General features: G+C 49.7%; 1 protein-coding gene and 1 long non-coding RNA gene across 4 annotated transcripts in view; one reads left to right on the forward strand and one right to left on the reverse strand.

Annotated features, from left to right (window-relative positions):
- The window catches only part of LOC121305881 (carnitine O-palmitoyltransferase 1, liver isoform-like), a 22467-nt gene continuing 1592 nt past the window's right edge, over positions 1–20875 (reverse strand). The window contains exons 2-19 of the mRNA XM_041237535.1: positions 20288–20482; positions 18977–19116; positions 17491–17608; positions 17144–17281; positions 13852–13866; positions 13385–13519; positions 13112–13199; positions 11332–11527; positions 10577–10765; positions 8008–8230; positions 6735–6740; positions 5888–5905; positions 5051–5104; positions 4430–4564; positions 3595–3747; positions 1075–1188; positions 333–425; positions 1–251 (exon numbers count right to left, since the gene is read on the reverse strand). Coding sequence (XP_041093469.1) covers positions 159–251; positions 333–425; positions 1075–1188; positions 3595–3747; positions 4430–4564; positions 5051–5104; positions 5888–5905; positions 6735–6740; positions 8008–8230; positions 10577–10765; positions 11332–11527; positions 13112–13199; positions 13385–13519; positions 13852–13866; positions 17144–17281; positions 17491–17608; positions 18977–19116; positions 20288–20428 — 2049 coding nt within the window. The 5' untranslated portion in view covers positions 20429–20482 and the 3' untranslated portion in view covers positions 1–158. The remainder of the gene's footprint in view (positions 252–332; positions 426–1074; positions 1189–3594; positions 3748–4429; positions 4565–5050; positions 5105–5887; positions 5906–6734; positions 6741–8007; positions 8231–10576; positions 10766–11331; positions 11528–13111; positions 13200–13384; positions 13520–13851; positions 13867–17143; positions 17282–17490; positions 17609–18976; positions 19117–20287; positions 20483–20875) is intronic.
- LOC121306018 lies at positions 9177–10568 on the forward strand. Of its 3 annotated transcripts, XR_005948137.1 has the most exons (4): positions 9177–9361; positions 9402–10179; positions 10245–10401; positions 10433–10568. It is a non-coding gene; the product is annotated as an uncharacterized LOC121306018 (long non-coding RNA). The 3 variants fall into 3 exon arrangements; XR_005948136.1 differs by having other exon boundaries at positions 10245–10568; XR_005948138.1 differs by having other exon boundaries at positions 9177–9308; positions 10245–10568.

The following is a 20875-nucleotide window of genomic DNA, read 5'->3' on the forward strand; positions in this document are numbered from 1 at the left end:
AGAGAAAAAACAGACACACACAGACAGACAAACTTCTTCACTTTGCCACAGACAAAACGCTGAGAGAGAGAGAACTCTGAGTACACGAATCCTTCCTCCCCTTCCTCTTCCTCGGTCCTCTCTCTCTGTTCAGGCAGCGAGAGGGACGGCCGGGGTCCTCACAGCTGTTTCTTGGAGCTTCCCTCGGGTTTGAAGAGAGAGACGAGATCGAGCAGAGACTGACGAATATGAGAACCAAACCGATGAGAGTCCTGAGGAGAGAGAGAGAGTGAGGGGAGGAGAGGGGGTCAGGGAGAGGGGGGTTCAGGGAGAGGGTCAGGGTTGTTACTCACAGTCTCAGGGCTGGAGATCTTGGACGACACGTGGAAGTTCATGAGATTCTCTCCAACAATTATGTAGGAAACACCGTAGCCATCATCCGCTACCTGAGAGAGGAGAGAGAGAGAGAGAGAGGAGAGAGAGAGAGCGAGGGAGGAGAGAGAGAGAGAGAAGAGAACCGGAGGGAGAGTCTCTCCTCCTCGATATCTTACTCTCGCTCCTCTCTCTGATTCTCAGGAGGAGAGAGAGGGAGGAGAGCAGAGAGTCAAATTCTGAAAACTGAGGAGAGTCAATGTTATGGGGAGTGGTCAGGGGCGGGGTTATGGGAGTGATTGGAGAGGGGGAGGAGAGGAGAGAGGAGAGAGAGAGAGAGAGGGAGCGAGGGAGGAGAGCAGAGAGTCAAATTCTGAAAACTGAGGAGAGTCAATGTTATGGGGAGTGGTCAGGGGCGGGGTTATGGGAGTGACTGACAGTGTTACGGGGAGTGGTCAGGGGCGGGGTTATGGGAGTGATTGACAGTGTTACAGGGAGTGGTTAGGGGCGGGGTTATGGGAGTGATTGACAGTGTTACGGGAGTGGTTAGGGGCGGGGTTATGGGAGTGATTGACAGTGTTACAGGGAGTGGTTAGGGGCGGGATTGACAGTGTTACGGGAGTGGTTATGGGAGTGATTGACAGTGTTACGGGAGTGGTTAGAGGCAGGGTCATGGGAGTGATTGACAGTGTTACGGGAGTGGTTAGGGGCGGGGTTACTCACAGGTCCGAAGCCCCCCCCACAGGAGATGTAGTCGGGATGGTTCACGAGATCGAACAGCTCCACTTGCTGGACTGGAGTCTGACTGGTAGAGAGACGCCACGGCTCAGAGAGGACCTTAGAGAGAACAGGAGAGAATATACTGTAATACACAAAGAAACACACAAGGCGCGCATACACACACACACACACACACACTCTCTCGTCTCTCCTCTCTGTCTCTCCCGAGATCCTCTCTGGGAGAGGGGAGATTCCTCTCCCAGGTTATTCTGCACTAAGCTGTGTTTCTTGTGTGTGTCGCTCTCTCCTCTCTTCTCTCACTCACTCTCTCTCCTCCGTCTCTCAGGAAGGGCGATCTCTCCTCCTCTCACACACACTCCGATTCCTCTCCCAGGTCCTCCCTCTCACACCCACTCTCTCTCCTAGGGAGGAGGGAGTCCCTCCTTCCCGCTAAACGGAGAGGGTCCAAACACTGTGGTGCGTGTGTTGTGAGGAGGAGAGAGGACAGAGAGGGGGAGCTTCTCAAGGAAGGAGTAGGATTGAGGAGAGGAGGAGAGCGAGTCCTCTCCGCGAGAGTCCTTCCCGCTAAGCATAAAACTAATGGTGCGTGTGTGTGTGTGAGGAGAGAGAGAACTCACACTCTCTCTCTATCTCTCCTCTCTCCCCTCTCTCTCCTCCTCTCTCTCACCTCTCTCAGGAAGGGCGATTCCTCTCCCAGGTATTCACACGCACACACACACTCCTCTCTCTGTCTCTCCCCTCCCCCTCTCTCTCTCTCTCCTCTCAGACAGAGAGGCTCTCAGGAGGGGCAGTATTCCGGAGAGAGAGGAGGAGGCAGAGAGCAGTGGAGAGGTCCTTCCCGCTAAGCCTCTCTCTCCCCAGGTATTCTCAGGAGAGGGCGGATGGTGTGGTGATGTGTCTCTCTAATCTCTCTGGCCTCTCTCTATCTCCCTCTTCCTCTCTCTCGTCTCTCTCCCTCTCCCTCTCTCTCCCTCGCTCTCTCCCCTCTCTCCTCTCCCAGGGATCCTTCGCCTCCGCTAAGGAGAGAGGGTCTCATCTCTCAGGAAGGCAGAGATTCCTCATACAGTGTCACATGGGGTCTCTCTCTCTCTCTCTCTCTCCTCTCCTCTCTCTCCTCCTCCCTCTCTCTCCTCCTCTCTCAGGAAGGGCGATTCCTCTCCCAGGTATTCACACGCACACACACACTCTCTCTCTCTGTCTCTCCCCTCTCCTCCTCTCTCTCTCCTCCTCTCTCTCACCTCTCTCAGGAAGGGCGATTCCTCTCCCAGGTATTCACACGCACACACACACTCCTCTCTCTGTCTCTCCCCTCTCCTCCTCCTCTCTCTCCTCCTCTCTCTCACCTCTCTCAGGAAGGGCGATTCCTCTCCCAGGTATTCACACGCACACACACACTCTCTCTCTCTCCCCTCTCCTCCTCTCTCTCTCCTCCTCTCTCTCACCTCTCTCAGGAAGGGCGATTCCTCTCCCAGGTATTCACACGCACACACACACTCCTCTCTCTGTCTCTCCCCTCTCCTCTCTCTCTCTCCGCCTCTCTCATCACCACCTCCTCTTGGGAGAGGGGCTCTCCCAGTGTTATCTCTCTCGGCTCACCAGGAGAGCGGAGGTGGAGAGAGTCCTCAGGGACTATCACGACGGTCCTTCGTTCTGTCTCTCCCCCCAGGTGTCTTTGAGTCTCACGCACATCAGGCCAGGTCTCTCCTCTCTCTCTCTCTCTCTCTCTCCTCCCTTCTCTCCTCCTCTCTCTCCTCCTCTCTCAGGAAGGGCGATTCCTCTCCCAGGTATTCACACGCACACACACACTCCTCTCTCTGTCTCTCCCCTCTCCTCCTCTCTCTCTCCTCCTCTCTCTCACCTCTCTCAGGAAGGGCGATTCCTCTCCCAGGTATTCACACACACACACACACACTCCTCTCTCTGTCTCTCCCCTCTCCTCCTCTCTCTCTCTCCTCCTCTCTCTCTCCTCTCTCAGGAAGGGCGATTCCTCTCCCAGGTATTCACACACACACACACACACACTCCTCTCTCTGTCTCTCTCCCTCTCCTCCTCTCTCTCTCTCTCCTCTCTCTCCACCCCTCTCCCTCCTTCCCGCCCAGGAGGAGAGGGTCCACAAGTGTGCGTGCCAGAGGAGATGAGACTCAGGAGGGCTCTCTCTCCTCCTCTCTCTCACCTCTCTCAGGAAGGGCGATTCCTCTCCCAGGTATTTTGACACCACGCACACACACACTCTACTCTCTCTGTCTCTCCCCTCTCCTCCTCTCTCTCTCCTCCTCTCTCTCACCTCTCTCAGGAAGGGCGATTCCTCTCCCAGGTATTCACACGCACACACACACTCCTCTCTCTGTCTCTCCCCTCTCCTCCTCTCTCTCTCCTCCTCTCTCTCACCTCTCTCAGGAAGGGCGATTCCTCTCCCAGGTATTTTGACACCACGCACACACACACTCCTCTCTCTGTCTCTCCCCTCTCCTCCTCTCTCTCTCTCTCCTCCTCTCTCTCACCTCTCTCAGGAAGGGCGATTCCTCTCCCAGGTATTTTGACACCACGTACAGACAGAAGAGATGCCGGTCAATCCCGCTGCCAGTCATAGCCAGCCGGTACAGCTGCTGATGCCGCTCTGCAGCCAATCGGAACAGTCGCAGGAGCTCCGCCCCCTGAGGGAGGGAGAGGGGGAGGAGTCAGAGAGCGAGGGAGGAGTCAGAGAGCGAGGGAGGAGTCGACGAGAAGGGGAGGGGTCAGAGAGCGAGGGAGGAGTCAGAGTGAGGGAGGAGTCGACGAGAAGGGGAGGGGTCAGAGAGCGAGGGAGGAGTCGAAGAGAAGGGGAGGGGTCAGAGAGCGAGGGAGGAGTCGACGAGAAGGGGAGGGGTCAGAGAGCGAGGGAGGGGTCGATGAGAAGGGGAGGGGTCAGAGAGCGAGGGAGGAGTCGACGAGAAGGGGAGGGGTCAGAGAGCGAGGGAGGAGTCGACGAGAAGGGGAGGGGTCAGAGAGCGAGGGAGGAGTCGACGAGAAGGGGAGGGGTCAGAGAGCGAGGGAGGGGTCGATGAGAAGGGGAGGGGTCAGAGAGCGAGGGAGGGGTCGATGAGAAGGGGAGGGGTCAGAGAGCGAGGGAGGAGTCGATGAGAAGGGGAGGGGTCAGAGAGCGAGGGAGGAGTCGACGAGAAGGGGAGGGGTCAGAGAGCGAGGGAGGGGTCGACGAGAAGGGGAGGGGTCAGAGAGCGAGGGAGGGGTCGATGAGAAGGGGAGGGGTCAGAGAGCGAGGGAGGAGTCGACGAGAAGGGGAGGGGTCAGAGAGCGAGGGAGGGGTCGATGAGAAGGGGAGGGGTCAGAGAGACTCACCTCAGTTTCATGGCTCTCCAACGCTCTGACGAAGGCGCAGGACTCGCTGGTGCAGGACCGGACCGTCTCCGTCCTCCCCTCCCTGAACAAACGAGTCATCGACGCTTCATAGGTCAGACAGAACTTCCCTTTGTCCTGGAGAGAGACAGAGAGAGAGAGGTAGAGAGATGGACAGAGACACACAGAGAGGTAGAGAGATGGACAGAGACACACAGAGAGGTAGAGAGATGGACAGAGACACACAGAGAGGTAGAGAGATGGACAGAGACACACAGAGAGGTAGAGAGATGGACAAAGACACACAGAGAGATAGAAAGATGGACAGACACACAGAGAGGTAGAGAGATGGACAGAGACACACAGAGAGATAGAAAGATGGACAGACACACAGAGAGGTAGAGAGATGGACAGAGACACACAGAGAGGTAGAGAGATGGACAGACACACAGAGAGGTAGAGAGATGGACAGAGACACACAGAGAGGTAGAGAGATGGACAGACACACAGAGAGGTAGAGAGATGGACAGAGACACACAGAGAGGTAGAGAGATGGACAGAGACACAGAGAGGTAGAGAGATGGATAGACACAGAGAGGTAGAGAGATGGATGGATTGATATACTCTGTAGTGAGCGAGTTGCAGAGCGATCAGAGAGGGCGAGAGATGGATCGAGACACACAGAGAGGTAGAGAGATGGACAGAGACACACAGAGAAGTAGAGAGATGGACAGAGACACACAGAGAGGTAGAGAGATGGATAGAGACACACAGAGAGGTAGAGAGATGGACAAAGACACACAGAGAGATAGAGAGATGGACAGACACACAGAGAGGTAGAGAGATGGACAGAGACACAGAGAGATAGAAGATGGAGAGACACACAGAGAGGTAGAGAGATGGACAGAGACACACAGAGAGATAGAGAGATGGAGAGACACACTCTGAGGTGAGAGAGAGAGAGAGAGAGAGAGAGAGAGAGAGATCACTCCTTGATCCATCCCTTGTAGCTGTCTCTCTCGATTAGAGGAAGGACTTGACAACTGACTTCTCTCGGCTCTCATCACATCCTACACTGGAGAGAGAGAGAGAGAGGAGAGAGAGAGAGAGAGAGAGAGAGATCACATCCTGACACTGGAGAGAGAGAGAGAGAGAGAGAGAAGTCCTATCTCTCTGTAGGAATCTAGTATAGGAGAGACTAGGACTGTGACACTATACTGTGCTCACTTCTGAGATCGTGACTCTATATCTCTCTCTAGTGTAGGACTAGTGAGAGATGGAGAAGAGAGAGAGAGAGAGAGAGAGAGAGAGAGAGGCGAGGAGATCCTGATACTGGAGAGGGAGAGAGAGAGAATAGATAGGACTGTGACACCTCTCTCCTCTCTCTCTAGACAATCCCTGACACTGGAGAGAGAGAGAGAGAGAGAGAGAGAGAGAGAGATCACATCCTGACACTGAGAGAGAGCGAGAGATCACATCCTGAGAGAGAGAGAGAGAGAGAGAGAGAGAGAGAGATCACATCCTGACACTGGAGAGAGAGAGAGAGAGAGAGAGATCACATCCTGACACTGGAGAGAGAGAGAGAGAGAGATCACATCCTGACACTGGAGAGAGAGAGAGAGAGATCACATCCTGACACTGGAGAGAGAGAGAGAGAGATCACATCCTGACACTGGAGAGAGAGAGAGAGAGATCACATCCTGACACTGGAGAGAAAGAGAGAGAGATCACATCCTGACACTGGAGAGAGAGAGAGAGAGAGAGAGAGATCACATCCTGACACTGGAGAGAGAGAGAGAGAGAGAGATCACATCCTGACACTGGAGAGAGAGAGAGAGAGAGAGACATCCTGACACTGGAGAGAGAGAGAGAGATCACATCCTGACACTGGAGAGAGAGAGAGAGAGAGATCACATCCTGACACTGGAGAGAGAGAGAGAGAGAGATCACATCCTGACACTGGAGAGAAAGAGAGAGAGAGAGAGAGATCACATCCTGACACTGGAGAGAGAGAGAGAGTACACTGGAGAGAGAGAGAGAGAGAGAGAGATCACATCCTGACACTGGAGAGAGAGAGAGAGAGAGAGAGAGAGGGACTGTGACCTCTCTCCATGTATCTCTCTACTGAGAGAGAGAGATATAGTGTTAGGGAGGAGATCACCTCTGAACTGCTCTAGTCTAGAATGTGATAGGACTGTGACCTCTCTCCTCTCCTTTAGTGTAGGAGGACTGTGACCTCTATCTCTCTCTATCCTCTCTAGTGTAAGGACTTGTGACCTCTCTCCTCTCTCTCTCTCTCTAGGAAGACCTGACACTGGAGAGAGAGAGAGAGAGAGATCACATCCTGACACTGGAGAGAGAGAGAGAGAGAGACACTGGAGAGGAGAGAGGAGAGATCACATCCTGACACTGGAGAGAGAGAGAGAGAGAGAGATCACATCCTGACACTGGAGAGAGAGAGAGGAGAGAGGAGAGATCACATCCTGACACTGGAGAGAGAGGAGAGAGGAGAGATCACATCCTGACACTGGAGAGAGAGGAGAGGGGAGAGATCACATCCTGACACTGGAGAGAGAGGAGAGAGGAGAGATCACATCCTGACACTGGAGAGAGAGGAGAGAGGAGAGATTCACATCTGTGTGACATCCTGACACTGGAGAGAGAGAGAGAGAGAAGAGAGATCACATCCTGACACTGGAGAGAGAGAGAGAGAGAGATCACATCCTGACACTGGAGAGAGAGGAGAGAGGAGAGATCACATCCTGACACTGGAGAGAGAGAGAGAGAGAGAGAGAGATCACATCCTGACACTGGAGAGAGAGAGAGAGAGAGAGATCACATCCTGACACTGGAGAGAGAGGAGAGAGGAGAGATCACATCCTGACACTGGAGAGAGAGAGAGAGAGATCACATCCTGACACTGGAGAGAGAGGAAAGAGGAGAGATCACATCCTGACACTGGAGAGAGAGAGAAAGAGGAGAGATCACATCCTGACACTGGAGAGAGAGGAGGGGTCTCTCTCTCTAGTGTAGATCACATCCTGAGAGGACTCCTGACACTCTCTCTCTCTAGAGTAGGAGACACATCCTGTGTAGGAGAGAGCTCCTCTCCATCTCTCTAGACACATCCTGACACTGGAGAGAGAGAGAGAGAGGAGAGATCACATCCTGACACTGGAGAGAGAGAGAGAGGAGAGATCACATCCTGACACTGGAGAGAGAGGAGAGAGGAGAGATCACATCCTGACACTGGAGAGAGAGAGAGAGAGAGATCACATCCTGACACTGGAGAGAGAGGAGAGAGGAGAGATCACATCCTGACACTGGAGAGAGAGGAGAGATCACATCCTGACACTGGAGAGAGAGGAGAGAGGAGAGATCACATCCTGACACTGGAGAGAGAGGAGAGATCACATCCTGACACTGGAGAGAGAGGAGAGAGGAGAGATCACATCCTGACACTGGAGAGAGAGGAGAGAGGAGAGATCACATCCTGACACTGGAGAGAGAGGAGAGAGGAGAGATCACATCCTGACAGAGACGTCTTAATTTACACGCACACACACTGACACACACTGTACCTCTTTGGGGATGTCCCAGGACAGGCGTTGGGGGGGGCGGATGGAGGGGTCGACCGCACCCTTGCAGTGCCCCTCCTCATTGTACCCCAGCTGGAAACTGTCCACCGCCAAAACAAACTCCCAGAGATGAGCAACGACAGGAGCGTCAGCCCAGGAGTGCTCAGCATTCAAACCAATCTTGCCATTGCTGTACACAACGAACGTGAAGGACTTATCAAACCACCTGAGAGAGGAGAGAGACGGGGGGGGAGAGAGACAGGGGAGAGGGGAGAGGAGAGGAGAGAGACAGGGGAGAGGAGGAGAGAGGAGAGGGGAGAGAGAAGAGAGGAGAAAGGAAAGAGGAGAGAGATCTGTATTAGACTCTGAATTAGGATTAGTGTGTATTCCCTGTCTCTCAGGTGAGCGGTTTCGGTTCCCCGTGTCTAGGAGGAGGAGAGGCTCGAGTTACTCTCTGAAATTAGGTGATGAGGTGGTTGACTCCCCACCTAAACTCCTCTCACTGTCCACCAGGCCAGTTCACCCTAACTTCCTTCAGACTCATGCGGTTTCAGTCCTCTCAGTTCCCGTGTCTCTCAGTAGTGAGCGGGTTTCGGTCTCAAAGTCAGTTGTCCCCGTGTCTACTCAGAGTTGAAAGTCAGGGGTTCGTATCAGAGTGTTTCCCCTCGGTCTCTCAGGGAGTACAACGGGGTTCAGTTCCCTGTGTCTCTCAGGTGAGTGAGGTCACCCAAAGTCAAGCCAGGTGAGCGGTTTCAGGAGGTTCAGTTCCAGTGGACTCGCTCGCAAAGTGAGCAAAGAGTCCAAGGAGAAAGTCAAGGGGATGAGCGATCATCGAGGAACCTCAGGAGAGTTGTGGTCAGTTCCCCGTGTCTCTCAGGTGGACAGAGAGTCCACTCGGTTTCAGTCAACCCGTGTCAAGACGTCTGAGCAGGTGAGCGGTTTCGGTTCGGTTTCAGTTCCCGTGGGAACTCAGGAGTGAGCCACTCTCGCCAAAGGTTCAGCCAAAGGTTCGGTTTCAGAAGTCCACGTGTCTCTCAGTCACGGGGAGCGGTTTCAGTAGAGTTTCGCCAAGTCAAGGTGGCAACAAGGACGCGTCCCCAGTCAGTCTTCCTCTCAAGCCAAAGTCAAGGGGCAGGGGGGAACCAGTCCGTCCAGTCCGTTTCAGTTCCCCGTGTCTCTCAGGTGAGCGGTTTCAGTTCGGTTTCAGTTCCCCGTGTCTCTCAGGTGAGCGGTTTCGGTTCGGTTTCAGTTCCCCGTGTCTCTCAGGTGAGCGGTTTCAGTTCCCCGTGTCTCTCAGGTGAGCGGTTTCAGTTCGGTTTCAGTTCCCCGTGTCTCTCAGGTGAGCGGTTTCAGTTCGGTTTCAGTTCCCCGTGTCTCTCAGTGAGCGGTCAGTTCAGGTTTCAGTTCCCCGTGTCTCTCAGGTGAGCGGTTTCGGTTCGGTTTCAGTTCCCCGTGTCTCTCAGGTGAGCGGTTTCAGTTCCCCGTGTCTCTCAGGTGAGCGGTTTCAGTTCGGTTTCAGTTCCCCGTGTCTCTCAGGTGAGCGGTTTCGGTTCGGTTTCAGTTCCCCGTGTCTCTCAGGTGAGCGGTTTCAGTTCCCCGTGTCTCTCAGGTGAGCGGTTTCGGTTCGGTTTCAGTTCCCCGTGTCTCTCAGGTGAGCGGTTTCGGTTCGGTTTCAGTTCCCCGTGTCTCTCAGGTGAGCGGTTTCAGTTCGGTTTCAGTTCCCCGTGTCTCTCAGGTGAGCGGTTTCAGTTCGGTTTCAGTTCCCCGTGTCTCTCAGGTGAGCGGTTTCGGTTCGGTTTCAGTTCCCCGTGTCTCTCAGGTGAGCGGTTTCAGTTCGGTTTCAGTTCCCCGTGTCTCTCAGGTGAGCGGTTTCAGTTCGGTTTCAGTTCCCCGTGTCTCTCAGGTGAGCGGTTTCAGTTCCCCGTGTCTCTCAGGTGAGCGGTTTCAGTTCGGTTTCAGTTCCCCGTGTCTCTCAGGTGAGCGGTTTCGGTTCGGTTTCAGTTCCCCGTGTCTCACAGGTGAGCGGTTTCGGTTCGGTTTCAGTTCCCCGTGTCTCTCAGGTGAGCGGTTTCGGTTCGGTTTCAGTTCCCCGTGTCTCTCAGGTGAGCGGTTTCAGTTCGGTTTCAGTTCCCCGTGTCTCTCAGGTGAGCGGTTTCAGTTCCCCGTGTCTCTCAGGTGACACTGAGGTCAGTTCTGTGGTGAGCGGTTTCAGTTCGGTTTCAGTTCCCCGTGTCTCTCAGGTGAGCGGTTTCAGTTCCCCGTGTCTCTCAGGTGAGCGGTTTCAGTTCGGTTTCGGTTCCCCGTGTCTCTCAGGTGAGCGGTTTCAGTTCAGTTTCAGTTCCCCGTGTCTCTCAGGTGAGCGGTTTCAGTTCGGTTTCGGTTCCCCGTGTCTCTCAGGTGAGTGGTTTCAGTTCCCCGTGTCTCTCAGGTGAGCGGTTTCGGTTCGGTTTCAGTTCCCCGTGTCTCTCAGGTGAGTGGTTTCAGTTCCCCGTGTCTCTCAGGTGAGCGGTTTCGGTTCGGTTTCGGTTCCCCTTGTCTCTCAGGTGAGCGGTTTCGGTTCGGTTTCACTTACCTGTCGTCACAGTTCCCGTGCAGCAGTGACTTGGCGTAAGCGTCCAGGCTCTTGCCCGGATCCTCTCCCAGCATGCCCTGCTCCCCGTCGTCGAGGGAGACGAAGAACGCAGCCTTTTCAATGATGTCGAGGGACTGGCGATTCCGCCCTGACCTGAAGTAGCTCTTCCGAGCTTTCGCCCAGGGAACCCTGAGAGAGAGAGAGGAGAGAGAGAAAGAGGAGAGAGAGAGGAGAGGGGAGAGAGAGGAGAGAGAGGGGAGAGAGAGGAGAGAGAGAGGAGAGAAAGAGGAGAGAGGATAGAGGAGACAGAGAGGAGAGAGGAGAGGAGAGGGGAGAGTGAGAGAAAGGGGAAGAGGGGGAGAAAGGGAGAGAAAGAGAGTGCTTCACTGTTCTCTCACTGGTTTGGTTACTGGTTCTCTGTTCTCTCACTGGTTTGGTTACTGGTTCTCTGTTCTCTCACTGGTTTGGTTACTGGTTCTCTGTTCTCTCACTGGTTTGGTGACTGGTTCTCTGTTCTCTCACTGGTTTGGTGACTAGTTCACTGTTCTCTCACTGGTTTGGTTACTGGTTCTCTGTTCTCTCACTGGTTTGGTTACTGGTTCTCTGTTCTCTCACTGGTTTGGTGACTGGTTCTCTGTTCTCTCACTGGTTTGGTGACTGGTTCTCTGTTCTCTCACTGGTTTGGTGACTGGTTCACTGTTCTCTCACTGGTTTGGTTACTGGTTCTCTGTTCTCTCACTGGTTTGTTCCCTCACCTCTCTCCCGCGGTCAGTGCGGCCAGCTTCTCTTCCCCAGGCTGCGGGTCACTGTCGTCGTCCAGGATGTGTTGAATCTGAGTCTCGATCTCCCGCGGCGACAGGAGCCGGCCCCCGTGATACACCCAGACTCTCCAGAACCGACCACGATGAAACACAGCCACGTGCTTACTGTCAGAGAAGTGCTGGAGAGAGTCTGAGAGAGAGGAGAGAGAAGAGTGAGAGAGGAGAGGAGAGAGAGAGAGAGAGAGAGAGAGAGAGGAGAGGAGAGAGAGAGAGGAGAGGAGAGAGAGGAGAGAGGAGAGGAAGAGAGAGGAGAGAGAGGAGAGAGAGGAGAGAGAAGAGAGGAGAGGAGAGAGAAGAGAGGAGAGAGAGAGAGAGAGAGAGGAGAGAGAGAGAGGAGAGGAGAGGAGAGAGAAGAGAGGAGAGGACAGAGGAGAGAGAGGAGAGAGACAGAGAAAGGTAAATCCTAGGGATGGGCAGGTATGAATCCGTACAGAAAGAGGGAGAGAGAAAGGATTGCTGACTAACCGCGAACAGGGGATGGGGATAACCGGACAGGGGGGGGAGATAGGCGGGTTGGAGCGGAACAGCCGTGAGTCTCCAATCCCCTCTTCGTCTCGAATTATAGATCACCTCGACACAAAGAGAGAGAAACTTACGCCGTCCAGGATTCGATGAGGAGAAGAGAGATGTAGAGGAGGTAAGAGAGCTACCGAGGATGACGGTATAGGAGAGAAGTGAGATATGAGGATGTGATTGTTAAGGGAGAGAGGCGAGAGAGAGAGGAGGAGGCGGGATCTAGGCATTCCGATTTCTCTATCCGGAATGAGAGAGAGGAGAGTTTCTAGAGGAGGGGGGAGTAGGGGGACGCTACTTGGCCGAGAGAGCATGCGAGAGGAGGAGAGTTGGAGCCGTCTATGAGAGGAGGCGAGACGAGAGGGGAAGAGAAGGGTAAGAAAGATTGAAAAGAAAATGAAACACATCTCTATCACCTATAGAGAGAGGAGAGAGAGAGAGAGAGAAAGAGAGAGAAGAGGAGAGAGGAGAGAAGTGAGAGAGGAGAGGAGAGAGAGAGAGGAGAGAGAGAGGAGAGAGAGAGGGAGAGGAGAGAGAGAGAGAGAGAGGAGAGAGGAGAGAGAGAGAGAGGGAGAGAGGAGAGAGAGGAGAGGGGAGAGGAGAGAGAGGAGAGAGGAGAGAGAGAGGAGAGAGGAGAAGAGAGGGAGGAGAGAAAAAAAACAAGGAATGTCTATGAGACAAACCTTAACCTGAACAGAGCGACCCTTAGAGTGACAGAGAGAGATAAGAAAGAGAAAGACAGGAAAACAAGAAAGAACCCCGCCCACTATGAGACACTGAGACGGACAGAGACACACAGACTTGTGTCCTGGGGGAGACATTTCCCTGCTGCACAGGCAGTGGAGGGGACAAAAAAAAAAACTCTCCTCTTCTCAAACCCTAACAGTAAACGTTCAGAGTGACTCTAAATCAACAATTAGCAAAAACCAACTATACTAACTGTGAAAGCACTTTGTGTTTTCCTCTCCTCCTCCTCTCTCCTCCTCTCTCTCTCCTCCTCTTCTCTCTCTCTCCTCTCTCTCTCTCTCCTCTCTCCTCTCCTCTCTCTCTCTCTCCTCTCTCTCTCTCTCTCCTCTCTCTCTCCTCTCCCTCCTCTCTCTCTCCCCCTCCTCTTCTCTCTCTCTCTCTCTCTCTCTCTCCTCTCTCTCTTCCTCTCTCTCTCTTCCTCTCTCTCTTCCTCTCTCTCCTCTCTCTCTCTCTCCTGTCTCCTCTCCAGGTATTCTGCAGGTGTTGAACATTCGCTCCCACTGAGCTGAACAGAGAGGGATGATTGTGCCGGGAACCATACTCTGTGAGAGGAGGAGGAGAGAGAGAGGAGAGAGAGAGGAAAGGAGAGAGAGGAGAGGAGAGGAGAGAGAGAGGGATGGGGATAAAAAAACAAAAGGGATGGTATAAAAAATAAAAACTACAACACCGACGATGAAAAGACAGACGCACAGTGAATACCCCCTCCCCTCCCCTCCCCTCTGCTCACTGGTTTCAGCTCCTCTCTGTTCAGTTTTCTCCGGTACAGCAGAAAGGCGTGGATTGCATTTCCTGCTCTCGCTGCGGCGATGGGGGTTGGAGTAACATACAGGAAATCCTGAGAGAGAGAGAGAGAGAGAGAGAGAAGAGAGGAGAGACAGAGAGAGAGGAGAGAGGAGAGAGAGAGTGGAGAGAGAGGAGAGAGGAGAGGAGAGTAGGAAGGGAAGTGAGAGGAGGAGGAGAGAGGAATGGAGAGAAGAAGAGTGAAAGGAGAGAGGAAAGAGAGGAGGAGGAAACAGGGGACGAGGAGATCTTGAGTTCCCTCTAACTCTCTCTCTCTCTCTCTCTCTCTCTCGACTCTCTCCAGGACTCTAGAGAAGAAGGAGAAGGTGATATAGAGTCTAATACCAGCGAAGAGAGGGTTAGCTGTTGAGTCATGATGGGACTACTCTCCTCTCAGAGAGAGATGAGAGGGACCCACCAGTCACTCACCTGAGAGAGGGGCGAACAATAACACCACCATCACCATTATCATTACTATCATCATTCATCATAGTGAGTCAATCAGCCCTTATCATGATAGTACGATCATCATAGTATGCTATCAGTCATGTAAGATCGTAGTAGTAGTACTCTCTCAGTGATATTGACTCTCTCATCAACATTACTATCATCATCAACATTACTATCATCATCATCATTACCATCATCATCAACATTACTATCATCATCATCATTACTATCATCATCATTACTATCATCATCATTACTATCATCATCAACATTACTATCATCATCAACATCATTACTATCATCATTATCATTACTATCATCATCATCATTACTATCATCATCAACATCATTACTATCATCATCATCATTACCATCATCATCATCATTATCATCATCATCATTACTATCATCATCATCATTACTATCATCATCATCATTACTATCATCATCAACATCATTACTATCATCATCATCATTACCATCATCATCATCATTACTATCATCATCAACATTACTATCATCATCATTACATCATTACCATCATCTATCATCATCATCATCATTACCATCATCATCAACATTACTATCATCATCATCATCATTATCATTACTATCATCATCATCATTATCATTACTATCATCATCATCACTATCATTATCATTACTATCATCATCATTACTATCATCATCATTACATCATCATCATCATTACTATCATCATCATCATTACTATCATCATCATCATCATCTATTACTATCATCATCATCATTCATCATCATCATCATCATCATCATCACCATCATCATCATCATCATCATCATTATCATTACTATCATCATCATTACTATCATCATCATCATTACTATCATTATCATTACTATCATCATCATTACTATCATTATCATTACTATCATCATCATCACTATCATCATCATTACTATCATCATCATCACTATCATCATCATCATCATCATTACTATCATCATTATCATTACTATCATCATCATCATTACTATCATCATCATCATTACTATCATCATCATATTACTATCATCATCATTACTATCATCATCAACATTACTATCATCATTATCATTACTATCATCATCATCATTACCATCATCATCATTACTATCATCATCAACATCATTACTATCATCATCATCATTACCATCATCATCAACATTACTATCATCATCAACATCATTACTATCATCATCATCATTACCATCATCATCAACATTACTATCATCATCATCATTACTATCATCATCATCATTACTATCATCATCATCATTACTATCATCATCATCATATCATCATCATTACTATCATCATCATCATCATTATCATTACTATCATCATCATTACTACTCATCATCATCACTATCATTATCATTACTCATCATCATCATCATCATTATCATTACATCATATCATTACTATCATCATCATCATTACCATCATCATCATCATTACTATCATCATCATCATTACTATCATCATCATCATTACTATCATCATCAACATCATTATCATCATCATTACATCATCATCATCATCATCATCATCATTACTATCATCATCAACATTACTATCATCATCATCATTACTATCATCATCATCATTACATTACTATCATCATCATTACTATCATCATCATTATCATCATCATCATCATCATTATCATTACTATCATCATCATCATTACTATCATCATCATCATTACTATCATCATCATCATTACTATCATCATCATCATTACTATCATCATCATCATTACCATCATCATCATCATTACCATCATCATCATTATTATCATCATCATCATCATTACTATCATCATCATCATTACTATCATCATCATTACTATCATCATCATCATCATCATCATCATTACTATCATCATCATCATTACTATCATCATCATCATTACTATCATCATTATCATTACTATCATCATCATCATTACTATCATCATCATCATTACTATCATCATCATTATTACTATCATCATCAACATTATATCATCATCATCATCATTACCATCATCATCATTATCATTACTATCATCATCATCATTACTATCATCATCATCATTACATCATCATCATCATTACTATCATCATCATCATCATTATCATTACTATCATCATCATCATTACCATCATCATTAACATCATCATCATCATTATCATCATCATCATTACTATTATCATTATCATCATCAACATCATTACTATCATCATCATCATTACCATCATCATCATCATTACTATCATCATCATCATTACTATCATCATCATCATTACCATCATCATCATTACCATCATCATCAATCATTACTTATCATCATCATCATTACTATCATCATCATCATTACTATCATCATCATCATCACTATCATTATCTATCATCATCATCATATCATTATCATTACTATCATCATCATCACTATCATCATATCATTACTATCATCATCATCATTATCATTATCATTACTATCATCATCATCATATCATTATCATTACTATCATCATCATCATTACTATCATCATTATCATTACTATCATTACTATCATCATTATTACTATCATCATCATCATTACCATCATCATCATCACCATTGATCATCAGGATTACTATCATCATCATCATTACTATCAGGTGAGAATCATCACTCATTACCATCAGTCATTATCAATCAGCGAACGGAATCATTACTATCGTTTAGGGTTGAGGGAGGATTAGGGTCAGTGTTGAGGGGGGGGTGAGGGAGGGAGGGTTAGGGTCAGTGTTGAGGGAGGGAGGGTTAGGTTTAGGGTTGAGGGAGGATTAGGGTCAGTGTTGAGGGAGGGGGTGAGGGAGGGAGGGTTAGGGTCAGTGTTGAGGGAGGGAGGGTTAGGTTTAGGGTTGAGGGAGGATTAGGGTCAGTGTTGAGGGAGGGGGTGAGGGAGGGAGGGTTAGGGTCAGTGTTGAGGGAGGGAGGGTTAGGTTTAGGGTTGAGGGAGGATTAGGGTCAGTGTTGAGGGAGGGGGTGAGGGAGGGAGGGTTAGGGTCAGTGTTGAGGGAGGGAGGGTTAGGTTTAGGGTTGAGGGAGGATTAGGGTCAGTGTTGAGGGAGGGGGTGAGGGAGGGAGGGTTAGGGTCAGTGTTGAGGGAGGGAGGGTTAGGGTTAGGGTTGAGGGAGGATTAGTGTTGTGTTGAGGGAGGGGGGTCAGTCCCTCCCAATGCAGGGGGGGGGGGTCACACTCACGTAGTTGGCTGCCCACAGTGCTTTCAGTCTCAGGTACCACTGCAGCTTGGGCCCCAGGCCCCTCTCGAAGTCCTTGCTCAGGGCCGACATGCGCTGGAACTGAGAGTCATCCAGCAAGGGCCGGACAGACTCCAGATACTGAGAGAGGAGAGAGAGAGGAGAGAGAGAAAGAGAGAAGAGATAGGAGAGAGGAGAGAGAGAGAGAGAGAGAGAGAGAGGAGAGAGAGAGAGAGAGAGAGAGAGAGAGAGAGGAGAGAGAGAAGAGAGGAGAGGAGAGAAAGAGAGGGAGATTGTTTTAGTATAATGCTAAACTAAATATCTCTCCCCCCCCTCTCCCCCTCTCTTACTCTCTTCATGGTGTCCTGGATGCCTGGTACTGGCAGGTGTGGGAGGCAGGACTGGTAGCTGTACAGGAGAGGTTTCCTGCCAGAGAACAAGCGAACCAAACCCTGAGAAGAGAAGAGACGACAAACCCGTCACACTGACCCGGGTTGAGAGGCTGGGAATGCACTAGCAGAGGCTGGGAAATGCTAGTCAAGGCTGGGAAAGACTAGTTCAGGTTGGTAAGAGGCCAGTGAAAGGTTTGTAAAGCCTCAGAGAGGCGCGTGAAGGTTCAGAGAGGTGCTTGAAGGTTCAGGGAGGCGTGTGAAGGTTCAGGGAGGCGCGTGAAGGTTCAGGGAGGCGCGTGAAGGTTCAGGGAGGCGCGTGAAGGTTCAGGGAGGCGCGTGAAGGTTCAGGGAGGCGTGTGAAGGTTCAGGGAGGCGCGTGAAGGTTCAGGGAGGCGCGTGAAGGTTCAGGGAGGCGCGTGAAGGTTCAGGGAGGCGGTGAAGGTTCAGGGAGGCGTGTGAAGGTTCAGCCGTGATACGAGAGGAGCTGCTTCAGAACGAACCTCATCAACAAAATCAACAGCAGCCACAACAGCGTGGAGAAGAGGAGAGCGCTGAGAACAGTCCAGCCGTGATACGAGAGGAGCTGCTTCAGAACGAACCTCATCAACAGAGAGGAGAGAGCAGAGAGAGGAGAGGGAGGAGAGGAGAGGAGAGAGGAGAGAGAGAGAGGAGAGAGAGAGGAGAGGAGAGGAGAGAGAGAGAGAGAGGAGAGAGAGGAGAGAGAGAGAGAGGAGAGAGAGAGAGAGAGGAGAGAGAGGAGAGAGGAGAGAGAGAGAGAGAGAGGAGAGAGAGAGGAGAGAGAGACAGAGAGAGAGAGAGAGAGGAGAGAGAGAGGAGAGAGAGAGAGGAGGAGATAGAGCGACGAGGAGAGGAGGATAGAGAGAGAAGGAGAGAGACGGAGAGAGAGAGAGAGAGAAGAGAGGAGAGAGAGGAGAGGAGAGGAGAGAGAGAGAGAGAGCGGAGAAAGAGGAGGAGAGAGAGAGGAGGAGAGAGATAGAGAGAGCAGAGAGGAGGAGAGAGAGGAGAGAGATGAGAGAGGAGAAAGGAGAGAGGAGAGAGAGGAGAGGAGAGAGGAGAGAGGAGAGAGAAAGAGCGAAGAGAGAGGAGAGAGCGGACAGAGAGAGAGAGGAGAGGGGAGAGAGGGAAAATAGAGGAGAGAAGGAGAGAGAGAGAGGAGAGGGGAGAGAGGGGAGAGAGGAGAGAAGAGAGGAGAGGAGAGGAGAGAGAGATAGAGAGGAGAGAGAAAGATGAGAGAGGAGAGAGAGAGAGAGAGAGAGAGAGAGAGAGAGAGAGAGAGAGAGAGAGGGGAAAGGGTTAGGGTTCAGTTTAGGGATGCTGTATTGTATTGTATTGTATTGTTACCTGGCTGGCAGGCACTCCTGTATCTTCTCTATCAGAGAGGAGGGTTAGGGTTCAGGTTAGGGATGCTGTATTGTACTGTTACCTGGCTGGCAGGTGTTCCTGTATCTTCTCTATCAGTCCCATCGATGGGTCGCTCCTTGTGTACATGGTGGCCAGGATCGCTATGACAACGAAGAGCCAGCTGGAGGGGCTGGCGGGGTAGACCCCCGTGATCACACTGTTCTGAAACCACCAATACAGGGAATACAATCAATAGACCGTCAATACAATCAATACACCATCAACAGAATCAATATAATCACTATACCATCAATAGACCATCAATACAAACAACACACCATCAATACAATCAACACACCATCAATACACCATCAATACACCATCAATACAATCAACACACCATCAACACACCATCAATACAATCAACACACCATCAACACACCATCAATACACCATCAATACACCATCAATACACCATCAACACACCATCAATACACCATCAATACAATCAACACACCATCAATACAATCAACACACCATCAATACACCATCAATACAATCAACACACCATCAATACAATCAACACACCATCAATACACCATCAATAGACCATCAATACCATCAATAGACCATCAATACAATCAACACACCATCAATACAATCAACACACCATCAATACACCATCAATACAATCAACACACCATCAATACACCATCAATACAATCAACACACCATCAATACACCATCAATAGACCATCAATACAATCAACACACCATCAACAGAATCAATATAATCACTATACCATCAATAGACCATCAATACAATCAACACACCATCAATACACCATCAATACAATCAACACACCATCAATACACCATCAATACACCATCAATACACCATCAATACAATCAACACACCATCAACACCATCAATCAATCACACACCATCAATACACCATCAATACACCATCAATACACCATCAATACACCATCAATACAATCAACACACCATCAACAGAATCAATATAATCACTATACCATCAATAGACCATCAATACAATCAACACACCATCAATACACCATCAATACAATCAACACACCATCAATACACCATCAATACAATCAACACACCATCAATACAATCAACACACCATCAATACACCATCAACACACCATCAACACACCATCAATACACCATCAATACACCATCAATACACCATCAATACAATCAACACACCATCAATACACCATCAATACAATCAACACACCATCAATACACCATCAATACAATCAACACACCATCAATACACCATCAATACACCATCAATACACCATCAATACACCATCAATACAATCAACACACCATCAATACACCATCAATACACCATGTTACCTTGACTCTCGTCAGCCTCTTCCTCCAGGATCTCAGTCCTGACAGGTAGATTTGTCTCAGAGCTTCGTGGCTGAGCTGCAGATCGATTCCCTCGGGGGTGAGAGTGAATTGGAACGCCACAGCCTGGTGAGCTTCTGCCATGACGGAGAGAACGAGAGAGAGGAGGAGGAGGAGGAGGAGGAGGAGAGGAGGAGGCTGAGGAGAGAGGAGAGAGAGATGAGGATTTCGTGGACAGCTTTGAAGACCTGTTTTAAAAACTGGAGGGCGGGGGGGGGTGGGACGAGCGAAACGAGGAAGACAAGCCCCCCCTCCGCTGACAGCAAACTGCGTTCAAGCCCAATCAATCAATCGCAGGTCGTCAAGGGTAACCAGAGCCCCGGTCTCTGTGTGAAAGCTGCAGGATTCTGCGTGGTTCTGGCAAACTACACACACAGTACTGTGATATTTTGTTCTGTGATATTTTATAATGAGAAGGGCGCCCCCTACTGCCTTGCAAGTGCCACAGACTTCAAAATGAATTGAAACCCTGGAGAGAGAGAGAGAGAGAGAGAGAGAGAGAGAGAGAGAGAGAGAGGAGAGAGCTAGAAA

The sequence above is a fragment of the Polyodon spathula genome, chromosome 45, assembly GCF_017654505.1.
Source record: "Polyodon spathula isolate WHYD16114869_AA chromosome 45, ASM1765450v1, whole genome shotgun sequence".
Classification (NCBI taxonomy): domain Eukaryota; kingdom Metazoa; phylum Chordata; class Actinopteri; order Acipenseriformes; family Polyodontidae; genus Polyodon; species Polyodon spathula.